The sequence below is a fragment of the Perna viridis genome, chromosome 8, assembly GCF_037379345.1.
Source record: "Perna viridis isolate PV_CMFRI_1.1 ecotype Kerala chromosome 8, ASM3737934v1, whole genome shotgun sequence".
Classification (NCBI taxonomy): domain Eukaryota; kingdom Metazoa; phylum Mollusca; class Bivalvia; order Mytilida; family Mytilidae; genus Perna; species Perna viridis.
Genome location: NC_142452.1, coordinates 12,934,363 through 12,951,508, shown reverse-complemented (window position 1 = coordinate 12,951,508; position 17,146 = coordinate 12,934,363). Strand labels below are relative to the sequence as shown.

The 17,146-nt window shown below is 31.6% G+C and overlaps 1 protein-coding gene across 2 annotated transcripts; it reads left to right on the top strand.

Moving 5' to 3' along the window:
• Window positions 1-1,102: 1,102 nt before the first annotated feature.
• On the top strand, window positions 1,103-16,634 carry LOC148609393 (protein FAM234B-like). Of its 2 annotated transcripts, XM_088595942.1 has the most exons (13): window positions 1,103-1,260; window positions 2,711-3,103; window positions 4,374-4,508; window positions 4,813-5,004; window positions 6,161-6,303; window positions 6,706-6,880; window positions 8,148-8,292; window positions 8,996-9,160; window positions 9,357-9,450; window positions 12,058-12,252; window positions 13,172-13,418; window positions 14,661-14,816; window positions 16,228-16,634. In XM_088595942.1, exons 1-13 carry the CDS (start codon window positions 1,254-1,256, stop codon window positions 16,524-16,526), a joined length of 2,346 nt encoding a protein of 781 aa, XP_088452068.1. In that variant the 5' UTR covers window positions 1,103-1,253; the 3' UTR covers window positions 16,527-16,634. The 2 variants fall into 2 exon arrangements, with proteins under 2 accessions (XP_088452068.1, XP_088452067.1); XM_088595941.1 differs by lacking the exon at window positions 1,103-1,260 and having other exon boundaries at window positions 2,701-3,103.
• Window positions 16,635-17,146: the final 512 nt, after the last annotated feature.

Genomic DNA, 17,146 nt, shown 5'->3' with positions numbered 1-17,146 from the left:
GAGAGACTACTCTGGCATAAAACCGGGCAGATCCTAGCTCCTAAGCCTTGGATGGAGGTGGATCTAGAGGATGGGAACCTTGACAGCAAATCTCCTGGTCCTCCAGGTTGGGGGTTGAGTACAAGACTGACTATCTCGTCTCATAAAAAGCACAATAGTTACGGAAACCAGACCAGTTAACAAAACAAATTGCAACGGTATACCAAGGGATGTTAGTTGTCATGACAACAATATGAATGTTGTCAGTGAAGTTTCACATAAATGATTGGATAACTTTTTAATACATGTATTCTGTTTAGGTTTTATTTGTATTCATTCATTTCTTTCTTTATTTCTTTCCTTATTTGTAAGTGGACATGACTTCTTTACCAGTAGCTGAAGGTAAATATGGTTTATGATCTACCTCTAGCTTTTTTTGAAACAACTGAGATTAAAGGGAACTGAATAATTAAAGAGCATATATATAGTGATGTCATAACTTCTTAAGATGTATTTTTGTAAAATTGACTACTGGAGCTGGCACATGCCTACAGTAGAAATTACTATTTCAGTGTTCTTTTTTTCTACAAATCTTGTCCACCCAAATTTTGACCTAGTTGCAACTTGTAAAGCAGTATTAGTTGTCCATATTAAAAACATGATGACTTGCAGGGACAGATCTAGAAATTTAAGAATACATGTATTACACAAATCAATCCATAATATTTGGACTGGAGTTCATTATAAATAATTTTTTTTTTTAATGATAGCAAAACATTTCATTTTGTTTTCATTTTGATAAAAAAAAAGTTATACCACTTTATTAACATTAAAGTGATAAAGATAATATAATGCAATGGGTTGTAGACAACATTGATAAGATAAATGTTTTCAATCCATTTTGTCTTTCTTCTGTTTTATCAGATAAGCTTGATAGAACTGTTAGTTTAAGTGGACCTCACATAATTTTTGGGATTATACAATCATTATGGTGCTGGAATCTTTAGTATTTTGTAAATTCACTGTTAAAGTTTTTCTTTAAGTTGTTTTTTTTTTCTCTTTTCATTTTGTCTCATTAACAAAAAAGGGGGAGACCGCCTACATGTCTATTATCAGGTAATCTAAGGCATTGAAGATATTACATAATTCTTGGTTCCATAAGCAGCTTAGATGACCAGAAAATGACCTTATCTGTGTCAGTGAAACCTATCTTAATATATGTCTTATCAGTTGTTTATAATATAGAGAGTGTAGAGTAGTCTATAATCATCAGGATGAAAGGTAAGAATTTTTTTTTAACACTGCTTTTATCTTTATATTCAAACTAATTAAAAAGAAGAAACTTTCTGTTTATGTATTATTATATTATATATTACATTATATATTATTATAACATATAATATTATATGTTGTATTTTAACACATAATCAAATATTACAAAACACATACTGTATACAATGTAACTCACAAAACAATGACATAGTATACAATGTAACTCTCAAAACAATGACATAGTATACAATGTAACTCACAAAAGAATGACATAGTATACAATGTAACTCACAAAAAAAATGACATAGTATACAACGTAACTCACAAAAGAATGACATAGTATACAATGTAACTCTCAAAAGAATGACATACTGTATACAATGTAACTCACAAAACAATGACATAGTATACAACGTAACTCACAAAAGAATGACATAGTATACAATGTAACTCACAAAAGAATGACATACTGTATACAACGTAACTCACAAAACAATGACATAGTATACAATGTAACTCACAAAACAATGACATAGTATACAATGTAACTCACAAAAGAATGACATAGTATACAATGTAACTCACAAAAGAATGACATACTGTATACAACGTAACTCACAAAAGAATGACAAAGTATACAATGGAACTCTCAAAAGAATGACATAGTATACAATGTAACTCACAAAAGAATGACATAGTATACAATGTAACCTACAAAAGAATGACATAGTATACAATGTAACTCACAAAACAATGACATAGTATACAACGTAACTCACAAAAGAATGACATAGTATACAATGTAACTCACAAAAGAATGACATACCGTATACAATGTAACTCACAAAAGAATGACAAACTGTATACAACGTAACTCACAAAAGAATGACAAAGTATACAATGGAACTCTCAAAAGAATGACATAGTATACAATGTAACTCACAAAAGAATGACATAGTATACAACGTAACTCACAAAACAATGACATAGTATACAATGTAACTCAAAAAAGAATGACATACTGTATACAACGTAACTCACAAAAGAATGACATAGATACAACGTAGCTCACAAAAGAATGACATACTGTATACAATGTAACTCACAAAAGAATGACAGTATACAACGTAACTCACAAAAGAATGACATAGTATACAATGTAACTCTCAAAAGAATGACATACTGTATACAATGTAACTCACAAAAGAATGACATAGTATACAATGTAACTCAGAAAAGAGTGATAGGAATCTTAGCTTAAATTCACTTAGACATATGAACTAAAATTGGTGCAATATTTTGTTCTTGAGTTACTTTTACTAGTATTTTTCTTCAAAATGAGGTTTGAATCATATTGTTAATGTGTGAATAGCCGTGTACATAATTTTTATTTTGATGTTGTTGAATTTTTTTTTCTATTTTGATGAATCTTCTGTATTGACTTTGTTTATGATTTTAGGTCGAAGAGGTGGGGCAACATCAGATGGAGACTACAGTCATCTCCTTCCCATGGGGAGTGAAAGTGAAGATGATGACTTTGGAGATGAAAAAAGAACTGAAAGTGATCCAGAGATCAAAGTAAAAGATGCAGAATTAGGACTGATCAATTCCAAGTTAAAAAATGGACATGGTCATGGATATAATTTCAGAGCACCAGGGAAAAAAACAGACCCTTTTTGTAGCCCCACTAGAGGTGCAATTATGTTAGCTTTGTCACTTTTATTCTTTTTTGTGGGTTACATGGCAGGATTTTTTACACCAAACTCATTCAAGGAGAAATATTTGCCTAAACCAACACCACCTAAGATAGTAAAAGCCTCAAGACCTTGGCATGTCAAATTGTCAGACTGGGGTGAGTTTTTATTTGCTATATAGGATCTTCCAATGATCAATAACTCGTGTTTTACACTGTTGCTCTGCTCAGTACTTTTTAAATGGGAAAATTAAAATGGAAGTACCTTTAAAAAAATTCTTTAATTATAATGTATCCTATTTCAACAACTCCAACATAAACCTATATTTGAGGTGATGATTGGCATAAAAATGGAGATACAAACGAAACCTGTAAATTTTGCTGGCTGGCATGAAAAGAGAGATTTGGCTCAGTTGACAATCAATATCATATGTGCTTAAAACTGGGCATGTACTGTGAAAGTACTAAAATTCCTGGATACCAATTTCGTGGATTAAGTTCACAAGTTAATGGATTCTTCAATTCATTAATTGGAGGTTTTCAGTATACACAACTATGGGAATCTCCTTTCTGTTGGGAACCAAATTTTGTTGTTTGGTCTACCCATGAAAACCACAAAAACTGGAACCCTACAAACAATAGTACTTTCACAGTATTATATTGGTCAATATGTTGCCTGTGCAGTGAGAAATAATGTAATGGAACCATTCTGAATCTAACTATTTTAGGTACTCATTTACAATAACCTTAATCAACAAGTGAGTAGATTATTGGAATCACCTTTTCTGTCTGGTATTCCATCAGCCATTCTGTTTGTCAAGATTTTGTTGCAATTATCTAAGAATCCAGTGGATGGATTAAATTCAATTTATATAGATGCATCTTTGCTAAGCAATGGTTCTGGTCCTATAGTGAAGATGATATAGATGGGGCATACATTGTGAACATTTTTTTTATCTGCAAAACAGTATTTCTTTAGAAACATAGTATATGTACATGATATTATTCATACACATTTTCTCTGATCTACATTAAAAATGTAGAGTTTGGAGTAGAAATTTAATAATGCAAATGTTTGTAATGAGAATAGGTATGGTGTACATGTCAAAGAGACAACAACCCCACCTGGAAGAAAATATCTATTTCTTTACTAGAATAAGTGAAGATTTACTGATTTTTTACAAAGAGGTATTAATTTAATTGCACTATAAAACATATTCTTTCTTTTTCCAGATTTTTTCTAGGTAGATCCAAAAGTGCTATAATTTATAAAGACATTTTAACATTTTAACCATGAACATTAATATCTCACAGAACTTTAACAATTTGATATCCTGTACAATTATAGAGTTTAAGGTGAAATTTTTTCAAGAAAATAGAATACAAATTGCATATTAACCCAACATAAATCATTTATTATTGAAAACAGGAAGTGAGTCGAGTGTGAGGTTGGTTGATGTAGATGGTGATGGATTACTTGATATAATTACTGGATTGGCTGTTGGCAAGGAAATTGTTTCCATGGTGCTGGAGTCATCAATGGATAATTTTTGTCATAAACTAGGTTTGAACCTTTTTTGTATGTTATTATTTCTCAACTGTATAAAAATATTTATAAATGTACAGATATGATGCATCTGAAAAAATCTCTTAACAGACATGAAAAAAAAATATTTATCTAAAACAGTGGCAGATCCAGAAATGTTAAAAAAGGAGGGTTCCAGGCTATTTGCCAAAAGATTACCTGGAATTCTCTAAAACCCCTACTGTCAAATTGCCATGAATTATAACTTTAGAATATGACATTAATTTAATGTTGTAAGTGTTAGGTTCGTGTATTCTTGTATTCTTTTTCTAACTTTTCTCAGGTATGGAGAAACCATGTGCTGGGGCAGTTATAGCTCTCAGGGGCTATGATGGCAAACTACTTTGGAAGACTACTACATTTTCTGAAATCTTTGCTCTTAACTGTGTTGGAGTTGATGTCAACCAAGATGGTACAGATGAATGCATTGCATCTGGTAGACTCAAAGATCTCAGGGCTTTAGACCCTAAGACAGGTATAATTTAAAATTGTGTGTGAGTTGTGTCCCCTTTAGAAAAAGGACTGCTTCAAAGATTTAAGTATATAGTACATAAGACAGATGATGCTTTTATATTGTTAATTGCATCACTTTTAAAGTTTTCGTTTTTTTCTGAAGCATAAGAATAAAGGATAAGGTACACTAAGGGATGTTTCTGGCTCCTCTTAAGTGGTATTTCTAAACATGGTAATAGAGTGTTACCAATCTGCGTTTTTGTTAAGGATTTGATATAGGAAAACACCATTACCTTTTTAGAATGTTTTAGTCAGTTCTTGTTGAGAAGTGACAAGTCGAACAGACTTTTGTAGTTAAAAACTCAAGTTTTTGCAAACATAGCTAAAATTTGGTACAAAATTGATATTTTTTTTTCAAATTTGTGATGCCTGTGCCAATGTTGACCCACCAAATTTCCAGGAATTCTGATAAAACAGACAAAAATGCTTCAGAATATTTTGATATTACATAGGTCATACAAACAAAGAAAAAAACCTCTGTTTACTTTAAAAATGAAAATGAGAAGTTAGCTGTAGTCATTTATCCAAAGTTTTAATCTTATACCATAAAAAATAATTTTGTTCCTTACTGCATATGATTTTTAATCCCCCACTAAACAAGTGTGTCCTGTATTGGAATCACCTTGTCTGTCCATCTGTCTTTCAATCTGCCAACCTTTGTCACAATGATCTCCATTCCCAATAGATGAATATTGTTCAAATTTGGTGTTGCTTCAAATGGATAGGGAATATGTTGCAAGTGATTTAAGGAGGTAGACCTCGGGTAAGGGACACAACTCTTACAAATCATTGGAATGTTTGTATTCAGCATTTTACATCAATCTCATGTAAGCATCAAAGTAACTTGGATTTATTTCATTCTGTTTCATATGAAAGCTTGATAGGCTTTGGTGCAATTTTATATGGTACAAACATATCACTGATTTCAGAGTTATGTCCCTTACCCTAGGTCTCCTCCTTAAGTTGATTTCCAATATTAACTTCCGTTTATGGGTGACTTCTGAGTTGGGGTATACCTAGCATGACAATTTTTTATGCTACTTTTAATAAGTTAATAGTTCAAAGTATATGATTCTTCATAGTATAATTATACCCTGGAATTTATCCTCTTTGTGTAGGTGAGACACTATGGGTAACAGACCCTATACATCTGCAACCTGGATGGAACATATACACTGCAACACCAATACCTGATATGAATAATGACGGTATTAATGAAATAGTCATAGCCCATGGTGGAGATCCTGTAATACCTGCTGAGGTAATGAGTCATTATCAACAAATTTAGAGGATGACCATTTGATATTGAGAAAGGGGTTGAAGGATTTATTTGATGGAAATATTTATTTTCATCATGTTAATGGTTAAAATATTTATTTTTTTAAGTACATCAAATCAAAATATTTATCTTAATAATTTCTTAGCTCCCCCTCAAAGACAAATGGTTATTCCCTTATGTATTTTAAATATTCTGTCACTAATGTTCATCTATGTATTCATTGGTCACATGCTTTATTGACTTACTTACTTGGTAAAGGTTAAAATCATGAGTCATATACTACTGAATTTGTTCCTTTTGTATGACATTTTAGAACGGGTGCTTACTTCTTACTTGTTACTGTAAAAAATGTCATGATAGAATCAAGTTTACTTGGTATTTCAGAATCATTCAAGAAATGCAGGATGGTTGCTGATGATAGATGGAGCTACTGGTCAACCGATTGGACGTCATCTAGAACTACCTGAGAAAAAGGAGACGTATATGTCCCCAGTAATACATCAACGTAGAGATGGATCCCAGTATATGCTGTATGGAAGTGGTGGAGAAACAGTTGGAGGTTTGTATGTCAAGCATTGTCAAGTACTGTAAAGTTTGTATGGAAGTGGTAGAGAAACCATAGGAGGTCTGTATATCAAGCATTGTCAAGTTTGTTTGGAAGTGGTGTAGAAACAGTTGGGGGTTTGTATGCAATGTACTGTAAAGTTTGTATGGAAGTAGAAGAGAAATATTGGGAGGTCTGTATATCAAGCATTGTCAAGTACTGTAAAGTTTGTATGGAAGTGGTAGAGAAACCATAGGAGGTCTGTATATCAAGCATTGTCAAGTTTGTTTGGAAGTGGTGTAGAAACAGTTGGAGGTTTGTATGTAATGTACTGTAAAGTTTGTATGGAAGTGGAAGAGAAATATTGGGAGGTCTGTATATCAAGCATTGTCAAGTATTGTAAAGTTTGTATGAAAGTGGTAGAGAAACCATAGGAGGTCTGTATATCAAGCATTGTCAAGTTTGTTTGGAAGTGGTGTAGAAACAGTTGGAAGTTTGTATGTAATGTACTGTAAAGTTTGTATGGAAGTGGAAGAGAAATATTGGGAGGTCTGTATATCAAGCATTGTCAAGTTTGTTTGGAAGTGGTGGAGAAACAATTGGAGGTTTGTATGTAATGTATTGTAAAGTTTATATGGAAGTGGTGGAGAAACCATAGGAGGTCTGTATATCAAGCATTGTCAAGTTTGTTTGGAAGTGGTAGAAAAACATTGGGTGGTCTGTGTGACGCATATTGTCATGTTTTAGTATGGAAGTGACAGAGAAACAAATGGAGGTCTGTGTGTCAAGTATTGGCAAGTGTTTTGGACTAACACTGCAATACTAATATAAACTAATCAAAATAATATATTTCACTATTAAAGGCCCATGGTTACACATCATTTTCTTTTTTTCCAACTTACACAATACTTGTAATTTCTATATTGCATAGGAGGAGTGGTACTGAAATACAGTGTAAGAGGGCTGACTGATAAATTACTGATCAAATATTATCAATTAATGCCATTTAAGGTTTCATTAAGTTGCTACTACAGATTTTATTCTTTATATAGTAGAAGTCAATGTTAAGAATATTACCAGTTATATTAGAGTACAACTGATAACTACTTTTACAAGTCATTTACTATGTTATATTTCAATTTTTTAAAAGAGTCTATTTCTACTTAGTCAGAATGTATGTCATCAAAAGTCTCAGAAGTAGCATATTTTCTTGATTATCTCCCCTATATTTATTATATTTTTAGTGTCCTTTGTATTGTTTGTCAATTGCTTGTGTTTTCAGGTCTGTTTCTGGCAATATCCATATCAGATTTCTACCGGTATGTGAACAACCTCGACCACAACCATAAAGCACCAAATGTACAGGGTGCTTACAAACAATGGGGTTATAGGAAACCAAACTTTAAAGGAGAATATGAACTCTTCAGGTTTGTAATCATTTTTTAATAAAATGTTATCCAATATTTATTTCTTGACAATTAAGCATAGAAAAGCAACAGCAGAAAGATGCTAGGAATGACTGAAAATACTAAGTAAATAAATTAAGGAGGTCATTCTATTCCTGTTACCATAACTTCCTTCATTGGCAGTCCCAAAAATAAGATCTCAAATTGTGGTTGTTTTTGTTCCTTAATTTTCCCTAAACTTTTCAATTTCAAGCAACCTGAAGGAATGGTCAAATACTGTGAAAGAACTTTAAGTCATGGATACCAATTTTCGTGGATTAGGGAAGAAACACAAATTCTTGGATTCTTTAATTTGTGGTTTTTAGATTTTCAGTATACACATCATTAAATTTTCTTTTTTGTTTGGAACCAAATTTCGTGGTTAAGCTTATCCAATAAAATTGGTGCCCCACGAAAACAATATTCACTGTATAGTAAATATGAGGTTTTTTTTTAAAACTGGGCACAATTACTACAAAAAAGGGACTTTGAAAACACATTTATTTATATTAAATGTAGTGGGCTCCATCAGCATATCACAAAAAAATAAAACAATTTCATCTCAAGATGTCAACCTGTATTCAGAAACATTCATGTGGCCTTCAGTAGTGGAACAATATTGGTAATTTTTCTCATCATATAGTCCACAATCATTTTATCTATCTAAATTGTATATTTTACCTAGGTCAGAGGTGAAAGGAGTCATGGTACCTCCTGTATTAGCTGATGTCAATAAAGATGGTGTCAAGGACATTCTAATGTCAGGTTTTGATGGGACAATGATCTTGTTTGATGGGGAGACACTGGATGTCATGTGGAAAATTAAATTTGAGGAAAGGGAATCTTACAGGTTTGATATAATTTACACTTATACTAAATGCTGTTTTGAATGCTTTCATCATGCTTAGAAAAAGAAGGTGCATTTCCAATTTCATATTGAAATTTCCTAGTCATCTTTTTATTTCAAATTATTTGTTTTTACACAAAATAAGGAAAGACTGATGGTAAATACCAGTACAATTAAGATAGAGTGTTTACAATTTCAGTTCACCTGCCCCTGGGTATTTTAATGATGATGACACTCTTGATTTTATGGTACACTGGACTAAAGGAGCTTGGCCATACTTTAATAGTACAGATGTATGTACATGTAGATTTAAGGAGCAACCAATCAATAGACATTAACATTAAGATATCAACAATAAATGGTTTGACATAAATAAACAAAAAAAAAAATATAAACAACAATGCACAGGACTAATGTTAAATTCTTAATACATGATGAGACAGTGGTACTAAACAAGTTTGATCATACAGTTCATAAATTCATAAATTCATTTGATATTTTAAAGATACTTGATGAGCTGTTATTAAGAAAGCAGATACTTCATTCAGTGTGAAATAGGGGTTTGGAAAAGATAACGAGCAGCATTTTAAAAGTTTTTTCTGTAAAATTTTTGGGTCTTATCATGAGAGAGATACTCATTTTGGAAAAAAAGACAGGATAACTGGAAATGGTTGGGAAATGACATCAAGGATTCTCAGTATTGTAGGACTTTTATTTGGGTTTCTCAGGAAAACAACAAATAAAGATTAACTTTCCCACAATTAAAGTCCAACTTAACAAATCCTTACTGAAATTCAAGTTTTCTACTTGTCAAAAGAAAAGTTGATATTGTGGGAGACAGGATATCACTGGATGAGTCATAAAATGTATAGAATAATGGACAAAATTGGGATGGAATGATATACATCATTCACAATTACTCACATATCATCTCATTACACAATCTCAATGTGCATATGTTTCATATATACAATTTATTCTTTACACTAATGATCACATAGGGCAGCAACCATTTAATTTTCTTGGGGAGATTTTGATTTTTTTGTTTAAAGTTTGTTTTTGAATTTTTGAGAAAAAAACAATTTGTAGCAAGAAATGTGGAAAAAAATTTGTGTGCTTTAAAAATTAAACAGTTGCTACCTTAAGTGCTCAAATTATTTACTGTAAATGTCTTCACAATGAATAGTCTGTCATTTCATTGAAATGAACGTATCACATGCATTTATTATTTTTTTGTTTGTTTAATAACAAGTAATAATGTCTCATAGTGTGAAAAAATAATTTAATAGACACTAATAACTTTTCACAATAATTTGTCTGTGCAAAAATTAGTCCGTCTAAAAATACTATGGTTATACTTTCATAAATAAAATGCTTTGCAGAGTGCAGCTGGATAAGGCCTCCTTAAACACTTGGGACAAGTATAGAGATACATTTCAACTTTGAAGTTGGATTCTGATTAAACATATGACACAGGATACAAAATTGTCCAGAATCCAAATGGTCCCTTTTTTGCTCCTAATTCGAAAATAGCTACAGTCACAAGCTCCAAAACAATGCCAACCTTCTGTGGCATTTAGTTGGGTATCATTTCAGAGTTATCTATTCTCTTTTACTCAAGTTAACAATTAAACATCAGGAAATGGCTTAAATAAAGTTTGGTGGGATATACCCTTTCTGTCCATCCGTAAGTGTCTACATTTCTTCTAAACACAACTTCCCACAAACCACTCATGGGATTGTGATGACATTTTAGAGAAAGATTTGGTATCATTTGTAGATGTGCATGAAGGAATATAATCACTGTCACAGGGCTCAAAAGGAAGATAATCCAAATGAAGGGTTTTACATGTTTAAATCTCGTAAACATAATTCCTCCTAAACCTCTCAAAGAATTTTGATGAAATTTATAGAAAGGCTGGGTATTATATGAAGATATGCATGAAATAATATAATTACTGTCGGAAAACTCTTAAGGGAGATAATTCAAATTGAGGGTTTTACATGTTCAATCCTTGTAAGTGCAATTCCTCCTAAACTGCTCAAGGAAGTTTGATGAAATTTTTTTTGAATGTTGGGCATAATATGTAGATATGCATGAAGGAAAATAATTAAAAAGCAACCCCAGTCAGACATTTGAGTGGAAAAATATCATTGAAATCCATATGCTTTTACTGGTGTTACATATTTAAATTTCATGAATTTTTTTTTTTTTTGGCCCCTTTGTGGCCATCATTTCAAAACAGTAAGGGTCATTAACACAAAAACAAAACACAAAAAACACGCAATTTTTTTTAATTGTATAAAAAGTGAAAGAAGGACAATAAAGATAATTCATACAAGAAAACATACCAGTAAAGGAAACTCTTGATGAAAGTTACAAAAAATGTCACACAATGGATGTTACTCATATTCACAAGATTTACAATACTAATGAAAGTTACAAAAAATGTCAAACTATGGATTTTACTCATATTCACAAGATTTACCATATATACTATGTGCACACATTTCCCTGACTCAAGAATTTAATGTTTCATCTATTGAGGTCTATCAGTGTGTAAACACGTTGACAGTAGAACATTTTCAATAAAACACACTTTATGTTCAAAATGTGACATAATACATTAAACACTCAAAAAATTCTTATAAATACAATTTATGTGTTTCTTTTTTTTTATTATTTTATTTTGAATAGAAAATAGGCAATACACATGTAGCCCACTTAGATGTGGGCATGGCCTCAAAGATGTGTTTCATCGACTCATGAAACATCACATGTAAAGCTCATTTTCCAATGAGATAAGTGAATTGAAATGATATGCATATTAATGTGATTATTATAGAATGAGAATGTCTAACTATTTCCTGCAGTTCATCTTTGATTTTGACTTTTACAGTATGTAATACTTGATGGGAAAGATGGTACAGTTCTATGGAATACCACCACTGTTAGATATGATGTAACATCAGATTTAACTGCCAGAACAATGAGCTATAATAGAGATGTTTTCCTGATTCGTATGCAAGGAAGAAGAGGAGATGGCTCCTTAAACCAGGCTGCTATCCATGGAGCTACAGGGGCACAAAGAATTGTAGGTTCAGATTATTTTTTTTATTTGTATATCATTTGAGTATTTTGAATCAGTGTATTTTTTCATAACAAGGCTTTGATAAAAAGTCTGTCAGAACAGAATAAAACGAAACAGGCCAAAAATCCATCAATATGACAATACATGTACATTCAAATTGTTCATATTTTTCAAAATATCCTTGATTTGAATCTAAACAACTCTGCAGAAAGTGGAAGATTTAATTGGATGTTTATAGAAAGTTATTGTTTCTGACTTCTAGACTATAAACTTGTTCTTTGCAATTTATTTTCCAAAAAGGAAATGGTAAGTCTGTTCTTTATCCCTTAAAAAAATTGGTCCACCAAATATGAACTAACGCCATCAATATTGAACATACTGTTCTTTGCTTTTTAGGACCATATTTCAACAATTGCTTTATTCTTAAAATTAGGACTGGCACTTAATTAGCAGCAGGCACAGATTCATAGCAGGTGGACCCAGCATACACCCTAAATCTTGATTTTTCACTTATTCTACTCTGAAACTGTTTTTGCTTTGTTTTGCTCAACTTAGGCCTCCAAACCTTAAATTCTTGATCTGCCCCTGAGCAGGTACAAAATTTCCAAAAAAAATAACTCAAATTTTGGACTAACTTATATTGATTTTGTTTACAATAATTTTTTTTTTTAAGTCCAGACTCATTTTAAATATACTACATTCCTGTGCTTTCTTTTTAATGTAATTTAATTTTCATTTTTTTTAAAGAATAGGCAACAGACAACACCTCGCACATCAAATTCTGATAAAAAATATGACACCATCTGACCTTTATTTGGTACAGAACAAGACTGGCATGGTATGCTAACAAGTTCCTACCTACAAAACGCTGCTTCAGAATGAGTTTATTTTATGCATTTTATAATGAATCATTCTATTTCAGATAACTCGAAAAAAACGCAACCCTAATGAGCTAGAAGAAACTGTTGTTGATGAGAATAATCTTGATATGGAAGGAGTTCTACTTTCTAAGAGTCACTTTACCAGCAGAAAACGAGCTGTAGGCAAAGATTTTGTAGAATGCGAATCTGATCAGACTCTCATGACAGCTGAAATGTTTGCTTTAGACAGGACTGTGATGAAAACTCCAGTTAAAATTTGGGAGAAAGTGTCTGAAAAGTATTATTACAGTAGGTGTCTAGTAATTGAATAAAAAATCTGAAAAATACTACTGTAAACATATTGATTTTTGTGGTTGTTTATTTTTACAGATTCTGTCAAATGAACATATTTGCGGATTTCAAATATGTTCACTTGACAGAATCTAGTAGCTTCAAAAAATGATTTACATTATGTAGTGTTAAAAATCCATTTCACTGGTACTATTTTTCAGAGTTTTCTGTTCAAAATTTTTTCTAGCAAAAATTAGTATGTTAACATTATCATAATAGGTGTCAAGTGACTTGGAGATAAGGTCTCAAACATATGATAATAGGTGTCAAGTGACTTGGAGATAGGGTCTCAAAACATATAATAGTAGGTGTCAAATGACTGGGAGATAGGGTCTCAAACATATGATAATAGGTGTCAAGTGACTGGGAGATAGGGTCTCAAACATATGATAATAGGTGTCAAGTGACTTGGAGATAGGGTCTCAAAACATATAATAGTAGGTGTCACTATATTGACATGTCCACTAACCGAAGCAAGGGAGGGCCAAATGTACATGTTTTTTTTTAATTATCTCCATTTTTCGGTGATATATAGTACTACTGGTTAAATCACATTTACAGTATGTAAATTTCTCATGTACTAGTGCATCTTGTGCTAATTAAAAAAAAATTAAGGACAAATAGGTACATGTATGGTGAAATCTAGAATATTTATACACATAAAAATATTGTTTCAAGATGGCAGCACTGAATCTGACAATGATACAAGCTATGGTAATTCTTTCTAAGTCTCAGAGGCAATATCATATTAAATACTGAAGGTTTTAATTGAACAATCTTAATCAGTTATTTTCTCATATCGGTCTAAGGAAAAACAATAACGTTTTTTAAGGGAGATAACTCTGATTTTTACCAACACTTTCACCTCAAATAACTTTACTTGAAGACTCATATGAAAAATCGTTATAATTTTATGAATAAAATGACTTTATCTGACTTACATAAAAAAATACATATATTCACCTTTTTTTGATTGATCACTTAATTCAAATTTAGCTTGCTTTACTAAGTCAGCAACTTGGCTTCTATTATACTTCATAATTTGAAATATTCTGTATAAAGCTTGTTGCAAAAGTCACCTTTTAAGGGTTACACAATGCCTCCTTCTCTGGGAAGCAAAATGATGATAAAAACTGTTAAAGAAAGCTTAAAATTGGTCAATCACTATTAAACTCACGAAATCCTTGTCTATATTTATAGAATTAACAGCAGAGGACAGAAAAAATGTACAAAATGTCGTGAAAACTTTTGGTGAAAACCATACTCTTACTGAGTTAGAGGTGCCCTGGACCAGAGGAAAGAGACAATCTATGGCTCCAATGTGTATCATGGTCCAGCCAGATGAAAGGACTACAGGTAAATAGCTTTACATCCATTTATAAGTAGTTGACAGGTGTGGCAGTGTGTACATACAAGAATCTTTCTTTTTTGCCCCTGCCTAAATGGGATCTATCCCATAATTTTACTGCTTCTATTAATCTATGTATATATATCTTTCCTATAGCTATCAATTTTGTAAGCTAAGTATCAACAAAGGTAGATTCAGTAGCACTTGTTTCAGGCCTATGATTTTTTTTTTAATTTCAATTTACCTGCTTTGATTTCTTATTGGCATGTTTTGAAATTCCTAGCATAACAAAAGTTTTTGTCATAATTGAGTCATCATGATGTCAATAAATACTGCTTCTATGTTGTTTTCAAAGAATTTGTATGAAAATGAGAAGTTATGGGCCATTTTTCTACAGAGACCAAGCTTTGGACAACAAAGTATTTTGTCAGAGGTTGTGATGATATGAGAGGTTATTACTCTACCGATGCACCTGGTCCATGCTCTCATTTTTTAGTGGAGTCGGAGTTGTTCATTTACTTTTGTTTCTTTGTTTGTATTATTTTAGTTACTTTATGTTCTTAGTTGTGTTTGTCTGTTTTCCATGTCTGGTCTTTGTCCCTTGATTACATTCTTTTGATTTCTACTAGAGTCTTGTTTCCCTTGATTACTCTTTGTATAAATACTAAGAGTTTGTCACACGTGCTATGTTTTCTACATAAAAAAGTCTTGTGAAAAAAAAAACCTATTATTTCCCTTATCGATTGATTTTTGTTTAATTTTTCTTTATTTTTGTCTTCTGTTTTAGTTAAAACACATTATAGCACATAAATAGCAATGAAACTTTTTTTTTCAGTGGAGACACATATTTAATAAGTGAATTAAGAAATTTTAAAATTTTATGAGAAAGCCTTTGGTTTTTGTGGCTGATTTTGATATGTACTAAACTTTCCTGTGTTCATTTACATCCTGTCATATATCTGTATGTAATAATAGTGATGTAAATAAATATTTTTTTAGGTTTACTTATTTTTATTTATATTCACAATTGAAAAATAATACCAGTAATACTGTTTTTTTTAACAGTAATTATTTTTCAAAACTCAGAAAAGAAATACTTACAAATATTTTCATCTGACAGAATCCACAACAAATTGTATACAGTAGATAGGGTGACCAATGTCCTATGAACACAGGTCTTAGAGCATGACATAGGATGACAAAATATATTTTGTCATTTTTGTTTTCTTCTCTCCTTAAGCCTAAATCTAGAACTTTAATACTAAAAAAAAAGTTAATTTAATCCACAGAACACCATTATATTTGATCTGTCTCTTTTTTATATGAGCTTGTACAAAGAAGACACATAAGGCAACATTATCCTAACATTAGTAGCTTGGTATTGAATTTTATAATGTTTTTTTTTTTTTTTTTTTTCAGGAGCAATCGGCGATGTTGATGGAGATGGAAAACTTGATGTCATTGTCAACATAGTTTCTGTTGGAATTTTACGAGACAAGTATGCACATTTTGTCAAGATGAAATTTGATGTCGATTTGTACAAATTTAGTTTGGAGGATTTGATTGACAATGAAATGTACACCCCTATGAATGTGACAATACATAATAGAATGAAAAGTTCATTCACAGAAAATAAAATAACAAATTTGAAATTTTTACCACCGGAGAAGCAACCATGGACAGAATACATGGGAAAACTTGGAAACAGTGTGTTTTAGTTCTAGTCATTTTAGTCAGAGTTGACTTTAAACAATGAACTTAATTGTTCTGAAAAACTTAATGAATGTTATGGGTTTTTTTTATAATAAAATGTAAAAACCCGGTAATTTTTTTTTGGATAAATCAAACTTGAGCTTGGGGCAAGTGTGGACACACCATTAAACCTTGATACAGCTCTGAACTTGGATGCAAAAATTATTACAGGATTAGAATTTAACAAGAATTGACCTGACCTTTTTGTGACTCCTTAATTTTAAAGGCTCAAGTCACAATCCCCAAAATTAATTCCTGCCCTTTTTTAGTGGTATGGCAAATTTTGTGTTTAGGTCAATTCAATATACTCAAGAAATATCAGAACATCAGAAAAATGCTTGCTTTTGATCACTTTTTCCTAAACAGTTCAAGTCACAATTCAATCCTTGCCTTCCTTTGATAGTATGGCACCTTGTAGTACAACTCCCACTGAGATCTAAAAACTTCTTTTTCAGTTTTAGTCTGGGGCACCTTGTAGTACAATTCCCACTGAGATCTATAAACTTCTATTCTAGTTTTAGTCTGGGGCACCTTATAGTACAATTCCCACTGAGATCCATAAACTTCTATTCTAGTTTAAGTCTGG

Excerpts from the sequence above, each read along its gene's own strand:
- LOC148609393 (XM_088595941.1), top strand. The coding sequence starts at position 2,701 with ATGATTTTAGGTCGAAGAGGTGGGGCAACATCAGATGGAGACTACAGT. Across the intron at positions 3,104-4,373 it reads TGTCAAATTGTCAGACTGGG|GAAGTGAGTCGAGTGTGAGG; the intron begins GTGAGTTTTTAT and ends TATTGAAAACAG. Across the intron at positions 5,005-6,160 it reads GGCTTTAGACCCTAAGACAG|GTGAGACACTATGGGTAACA; the intron begins GTATAATTTAAA and ends CTCTTTGTGTAG.